Source organism: Pseudogymnoascus destructans (genome assembly GCF_001641265.1).
Source record: "Pseudogymnoascus destructans isolate 20631-21 unplaced genomic scaffold scaffold_3, whole genome shotgun sequence".
Classification (NCBI taxonomy): domain Eukaryota; kingdom Fungi; phylum Ascomycota; class Leotiomycetes; order Thelebolales; family Thelebolaceae; genus Pseudogymnoascus; species Pseudogymnoascus destructans.
The window spans coordinates 474,758-482,479 of record NW_020167522.1 but is presented as its reverse complement, the minus strand read 5'-3'; the positions used below and the strand labels follow the sequence as shown (position 1 = coordinate 482,479).

At 44.5% G+C, this 7,722-nt stretch overlaps 1 protein-coding gene across 1 annotated transcript; it reads left to right on the top strand.

Annotated features, from left to right (window-relative positions):
* VC83_01468 (uncharacterized protein) lies at window positions 1-2,016 on the top strand. Its single transcript, XM_024465146.1, has 5 exons — window positions 1-390; window positions 442-1,012; window positions 1,069-1,241; window positions 1,296-1,592; window positions 1,663-2,016. Exons 1-5 carry the CDS (start codon window positions 270-272, stop codon window positions 1,920-1,922), a joined length of 1,422 nt encoding a protein of 473 aa, XP_024327141.1. The 5' UTR covers window positions 1-269; the 3' UTR covers window positions 1,923-2,016.
* Window positions 2,017-7,722: the final 5,706 nt, after the last annotated feature.

Sequence of the window (7,722 nt, the reverse complement as noted above, 5' to 3'; positions counted from 1 at the left end):
TTTGTTTGTTGCATCTGCATCTACGACGGCTGTTACGACTGTAACTACGACTATACCGAGGGAAAGGCATGCGAAGAGAAAATAGGCACTGGTATTGATTAATCAACGTCATTATATTGACGGCTTGCTGGTGCTGCGGTGCTGATTGATGTGAGAGCTGAGTTGAGCTGAAAGAAGAGTTACACACACCTTGGTAGTCAACTCTCGGCTTTGAAAGGCCTACAAACAATACACCACAGCATACACGCGCAAAGCGACTAATCGCCACGATGGGTGCCAAACAGAGACTACTCAAGGGCATCTTCAGTCGCAAAATCGCCATCGAAGACAACACCATCACCTCCGCCGCAAACCTCACCCTCCGCCAATCCATCATCCCCAATCTCCTTGGTACCCCCCCCCCCCCCTTTCGCCCCCCCCTCCCAACTAACACCCCTCAAGTCACAATCCTCTTCTTCCTCTGGGGCTTCGCCTACGGCCTCCTCGACGTGCTCAACAACCACTTCCAGCAACAGCTCAACATCACCGCCTCCAAAGCCTCCGGCCTGGCCGCCGCCTACTTCGGCGCCTACTTCCTCTGCCCCCTCACCATCTCGGGCTGGATCTTACGCCGCTACGGATTCCGCATAACCTTCATGTCCGGCCTCTCCGTGCTGGCCATCGGGTGTCTGCTCTTCTGGCCCTCTGGGGTAAAACGGTCATTCGGCGGATTTTGCGGTAGTATGTTCGTCGTCGGCGCCGGGCTCTCGACCTTGGAGACGGCAGCGGATCCGTTCCTGGCGATCTGTGGACCGCCGAGGTATTCAGAGGTTCGGCTGAATTTGGCGCAGGCGGTGCAGGGGGTGGGGAGCTTCGTGGCGCCGCTGTTGGCCGCGAGGGTGTTCTTTCGGCATGCGGAGTCGGAGGCGGGGTTGACGAATGTGCAGTGGACTTATTTGGCTGTTGCGTGTTTTGTGGCGCTGTTGATTGTGTTGTTTGCGCTTGTGCCGATGCCGGAGATTACTGATGCTGAGTGAGTCCCCGACATGTTTGAGAGTAAGGGGATGGATAGTGCTAATGGAGTGGTAGTATGGCGGAGCAGGAGACTGAGATTGTGGGGGAAGATGTCGGCCCGCTAAGGAAGCAGTATAATCTCTTCCTCGGCGTATGGAGTCAGTTCTGGTATGTGGGTGCGCAGGTCGCCATTGCTGGTTACTTTATCAACTACTGCATAGAGGCAGGCAAGACGTCCACACAGGGATGTAAGTCTCCAAGCCCTTGAACCCGTATTACCAAACCCAACTAACACCACCTAGCCGACCTCCTCGCCATTGCCCAAGGCCTCTACGCCGCAAATAGATTTATTGCCGCGGGTCTCATGACTATCTCTTTCTTTAGGCCGCGCTTCATGTTAGCCGCCTACCTGGGCATGTGCGCTGTCTTCTCGATCGCCGCCATGAACACCCAGGGCGATGCAGGTATTGCGCTTTTCATCATGATCTTCGTATTCGAGTCGTGCTGCTTCGCTACTATCTTTACGCTGGCGCTTAGAGGGATCGGTAGGCATACGAAGAGGGGGGCGAGTTTCTTGGTTTCGGCGATTTCGGGTGGTGGTAAGTTTATCTTACACTTTTTGTCCCCTGTCATCCTAAAAATTGACAAGAAAGCTAACCCAACCCCCAGCCGTCGTACCCCCGATGATGGGAGCGGTAGTAACAGCCCACAACGCTCACTTCGCCATGATCATCCCCTTCATGGGTTATGTCCTTGCCTATGCCTTCCCGATATACGTCAATTTCTTCAATAAGGACGCCATGGACAGCCATCGTGAGACAGACCTCAATGTCATTCCCCGTGAGGGTGCGGGTGGTGAGAAGGAGGCGGGGGTTGTGGAGGAGAGGGAGAATAATGCTGCGCCTCCTGCTTCTGCGGGTAAGGAATAATGTACTTTTGTGAGTTGGGTGGAACTGGGGCGGTGGGAAGTGGGTTATAGTAACTATTAGTTATCGAATACGGGAATGCCATTCTATTCCGAGCATGTCTCCTTATTGTCTGTCTGTCCCTTCTTGCTTCTCTGCTTTCTGTGGAAGAGATATTTGATTTGACAGCGATCACAATTGTAGTTCAGTCAACGAGGGATCGCGGAGGATGTTCCATCATGCAGCTCTAAGTGACAGTAATGTACATGTATAACGAGGCGGCAACCCAAGCGAATCGGCCACTTCCAGCGACCACCTATGTATTATATAAATCAATTCAACTAAGTTAACGTTCGTGTATAACGTGGTTCATCCTACCAAATGAAACACTTTCCGACTGCATCGCAACCTCAAACCCAATTACTATACCCTAATACATTAAAATTAACTATTGAACAATATCCGTAGGATCCGTAGAGTAGCGTAGCCGTAGAATAGGGGTAGGATCCGTAGAGTAGCGTAGCCGTAGAATAGGGGTAGGATCCGTAGCAGTAGGTAGAGAATATAAACCGTAAATGCAGTCACGAACCAGTAGGGCCCGAAGCGATAATTTTGTAATGCATGTTTTTATAATTGAAGCTATTCTAAGTACTATATATACTGTTACGGGTGTGCCTATTCGTGGTTCGGATCCTAAAACCCTCCTGGTTTCGGTTCGTTCCCTGGAGCTTCAGAATCGAAGCTTTAGAATCGGAAGATCCAGGATCCGGAGGATCACGAAGCTGGCTGACACAGCTTCGGTATCAGGGCCCTGATCCCTGCTTCCGGGCCGAGGATTCAACATTAACTATATTCAATTAAACTCTCTTCCCCTAATATCTCTTCAACCTCTTGACAGGTTCGTACATTATGCCTACTCTTGCAGGACCTCCCACAGTGCCCCGAAGTTAACGGACTAGCCTCTGCAGCACCCTCCTCATTTGACCTTTTCTGTCGTTTAAGCCCTTTATCCTCTTTTTTAGCAATTAGTTTTTGAGTATCTTCTATAGTAAGTAACAGATAGACATGTACGCTTAGCTTTCCGACGCTTTAAAAGTGCTGTGTTGGCCTTTCAAAGGGTACGGACCTCCTCTTGTATAAGGGTCATTTGGTGCGCAAGATGGTCTGTACCCTTCATTAGCTGCTTTACAGCGGAAAAAATCATTGTTAGGGAGCTCCGTTGATGAATTCCAATCTAGTTTGTACAAACTTAGACTGCAAAATTGCATCAGCTAGGTTTTGTGGCATTTGAGGGACCTAAGGGTCAGCCTCTAGTAGGGGGGATCTAGTTGGTGTTGGCGTCCGTAACTTAATATCAAGCTTTGAAAGGACTGCTTCTAGGTTGTACGGGACTAGGCGAGCACCTCGAAAGCCAGCTAGGATATTTTCAGCTGTCATTGTATGGTCGTGGGCAGCCTTGAATGCAATAAAAACTCAATCTTAGTAATATGGGTAATAGAGGCCTTAATGAAGACCTCAAGTTCTTGACTATACATTCGCTTTAGTACACTAAAACACCTAACATCAAGAGGCTGGGTAAGATGTGAGGAGTGCGTAGGGAGATAGAGCGTAATAATGTTGTTCTCCTTACTGTACATATCAAACTAGGCAGATAGGTGACAATCATCCGCTAGACCCCTTGTGTTCGTAGACCTATATCATTGTTGGTCTAGCCATTTTATGAGGTCTTGATGGCCTAAGTAGGTGGAAGGCCGCATTCTGTTACTAAGGCGCAAGGTGATGCTTGCCTTGTACAATTAAGTATGCAAGCACCACAAGGCCGTCTACACTTACACATTCAATCGCTGTTGCCCATTCTAATTACCAGACTAAAGCTGCTTTACTCAGCCTTTTCAATCTAAGCATGTAACAACCATATTCCTACAGATAACACCCATCATAAAGCCTGTCTCATCAAAGTTGTAGAAGTCAGCATCCTAGATGCTGTACTTCACCTACATGTTCTTTACTCAAACCACTTTGTTATATAGTTAGGATCTTTGCAGAGGGCTCGCTAGAGGTCATATGCATGAGAGAGATGCATCTTATGCTTTGGTTCATTGTGTACAAAGTAGTAGGGCTAGTTTTTTCCAACTAGGGGTTCATGACATGTCGCATCGAGGGCTATATCTTGTACATCCTCAATTTGAGGTGAAAATCCTTGCGAATCTAGGTCAAGTATGTATCGTATTATGTTCGCAATGGCATAATGAGCACCATGGCATAATGAGCACCAAAACCTGAGTCCTCTGACTTCAAATCAATTTTCAACTATAATACAACTAAGCATACCAAATTCCAAGTCAGACAAATCATCTATAAGTAGGTCCTCCTCAACTTCCTTAATAATACTGTCTTGTTCAACCCTTTGTGCCCAACCTTTGCCCTTATTGTTACAGGTCATCTGTACAACTGCCGACTGGATTTCTTAAGTACTCATTACAATAACTCCTTTTAACACTACTCTCTTGCCACCTTATTAGCTCTACATGTAGATAGAACACTTTCGGTATCTTGTAGCTCCTTAAGTAATAATGTATTTTGCGTTCTTAAAGTTTCAGCAGTGCATGTAAGTCATGAGATATATTTGTGTGTTAGAGAGTCAAGCACATTTTGAGCTTACAACATCAAATTAAGAGCTGCATTTGAGCTACGCAACTCTGTACCACTTGGTGGAGAGCTAAAAGGAGCAATGAGCGATGGTTTGGTGTTTGTAGAGATGGTGTAGTAGTGTTTGTTGAGGTTATAGAAGAGCAGGTGTGTAAAGTTGGTAAGTGTTTATATGCATTTTGAGGATTGAATGGATAAATACCCTCTCCTAACCATGCGCTTTAAATGTTGTATTGTGATATTGCTCGTAACCTTGCTTTGTAGTATATTTCTATCCATTCTACCTTTTGTATACGCCTTACTCCAACTCGTGAAAGTTGGTCTGTCTCACTTGCAAGTGCAGTCTTTAATGGCCCAAACACTGCAACATCAAGAGGTTGAAGGATATGTGAACAATGAGGTGGAAGTATAAGAAGATCGATGTTATGTTGCATGTAATGAGCAATTAAGTTTGCAGAAATATGACTGTCATGGCCATCTGCAATCAAAAGCCGTGGTTTGCCATCTGTAATTTCATGGGTTTTAGGCTCAAAAACTTGTTGTAACCACTGTAATCCATGAATGTTTGACGTCCAACCCTTCGTACTTGCTAAGAATCGCCAGTCATAAACGTGTGTATTTATAGACCAAGTGCTGTTGATAGTTGTAGCTTTGAAAATCACAAGTGGTGGCAAGACACGTTTATCTACAGATATGCACTCAATGACCGACACCTACTCTTGATGGCCAGAAACAACTTTCCAATGCATACGCATAGTAGCATCAACTACTACATGGTTCGTTTGGCTTGTACCAATCCCAAAACCCGATTCATCCATGTTATAGATGTTACATAACATGTAGTTCTGTTCTTGCAACTTTGCTTCTACTGCAAACCAATGTTCAAGTGCTTCGAACGTTGCTTCTTGATGTCTTGCAGACTTGATTTGTCGAGTAGTAATTGTAGCAAGCTCTATATGACGTTGAATAAAGCATTGGATCCATTCTTTGCCAATTGGTAGGTATCGGACAATTTGAGATGACGTGTCATTAACGTGTTACACTCTTTAAATCCTGATTTCTTCTGCTAATTCCTTTATTAGCTGGTGTCTAATAGGGCGACCTATCGATGAGAATTAGCAAAATCCACTTAACCAAGATACTCTTCAACTATAGATAAAAGTTGTTGGTTTTGTCATGCTTGCACTCAAGAGTGGCCTCCTAACATGCGACACATCAAAGTCATCCGATTAACTTGAAAGTGTTCTGCAGTAGCATTTAAGCTTGTAAACTGTCAATTCTAGTAAGCTATTATAGCTTTAGGTATACGAGCTTCATTCTATTAAACCTAGATGCTCTTATGTCTCACCATTGTTGTAGTTGACAAGTTTGAAGTTGCAAGGTGGGGGTTTTGGTGCTCATTACGCCATTGTGAACGTTATTAATAATATGGGCTATACATCGTACATCTCCTTCCTTGACTCTATACGTCTACGGCTGTTGTGTTGTAACTTCCTAGTCTCTGGCTATTTTCTCATATTCTGCAAGCATAACAGTATTAGCTAAGGCGTTATCCCTGGTACAGGTAAAGACAGCTCCTGTAATACCTATATCGCCCATTACAATTACTAATTGTTAAGCTAGATATTCGCCGCTATAGATAGGCTCTTGAAGATGTACAATGTCAAGCATTTTAGATTTCTGTTGCCATTTATCGTTAATCTAGTGTACAGTAATGGTAGCGTAGTCTTATAATTCTGTGCAGACCATGCATCTGTCGTTATTGATATCTGGCCTCCTCTCTTAATATTAGAATGGAGCTTAAGTTGTAGCTAGCCTCAGTGATATGAGAACTGATGCTGTAGTTCTTAGTGTAGCGTACGAGCTGATATTGCTATAGTTGTTAGAGTTAAGAATTGAACTAATTCGCAGAATGAATAGCTTTAACAAGGTGTTTCAATAGATTATTCGACACAATGAACTATAGTAATAACTCCTTATACTTTGAAGGATTACCAGGTTGCTTTAGTAGAGCTGATGGGAATGGGTTCAGGAATGACGATGTGCTGCTTGATGCACTAGACGGCTGTCTATTCTCATTTTTAAGGGCGTATGATACTGTTAGATGCTTTAAGGATTAATGCCTCTATAGATTACCTGTTGATGATTGCTTTAGTCCTTGTGGCGGTAGTGAATATCCACATCCTAGTTGTATATCATTTTCATGGTTAGAGGCTGAGTATCAAGTAATTCCTAACGATATAAGCCCTTTGTGAAGAGCTTCGATCACCTAAATAGGCAATATCTAGTTTCTTCTCATACTAAGAAGTAAGAACCAAGAATCAGAAGCCTATGCCAATGGCAGACTCACCATAGCAGCTTAGATGGCATGGCGCATCACCTTTGCCATTAGCAGCAGCAAGATGTATGAACGAAGGGTATTCACCCTTTCTGCATTGCCTCTAGGCAATGCAGAGTGTCTGTTCCGCTTTACAAAACAGGAGCTCTTAGAGCTCCTCCCCCTCCTCCATTTTGATGAGGCGCATTAGAGGACTGCCCTTACGCCGATGCTAGAGACAGCTTTGTCCCTTGTCTATGTGAGACTAGCATATCCGTCTTGCTAGATTAGCCTCTGTAACATCTTTAGATGCTTAGAGGCTTGGCTAAGCACTGTACTTAATGATGTAATGTTCTTCTTAGCTATGCAGTTTAGGCCGCTCCTTAAGTGGCACCACTAGTTGACATATAGTCGGCTAATGGAGCTCTTAGTAGGGGTTGAGATGTCATACTGACATTCGTTGCACTCAGTTTGCTATCAAACTCAAGAGCAAACTTAGAAATCTCCTCCTCAAACCTACAAGTCACCATACATATCTTGGCTTATCACACCAACAACAGAAGCAATACTACTCAACGATTGCTGCAAACTCTTCTACTACATCTGTTTATGCTACATACATCACGGCATATCATTTGGACACTCATTGAACAAGTTATTAAGAAAATCTCCTCCTTAAGGGGGTGGGCCAATACTACCACATGGCATATCTCTACCAACTAGAGGCCTAGGAACATGAACGATAGCTCTAGAAGCTTCTACAACCCTCTATGATTCATTACACGTCATCGCTCCTTAGTTACCCACAAGATTGGTTAAGTTATGACATAATTTGTCTATAGGTACTCTGACCTTGGA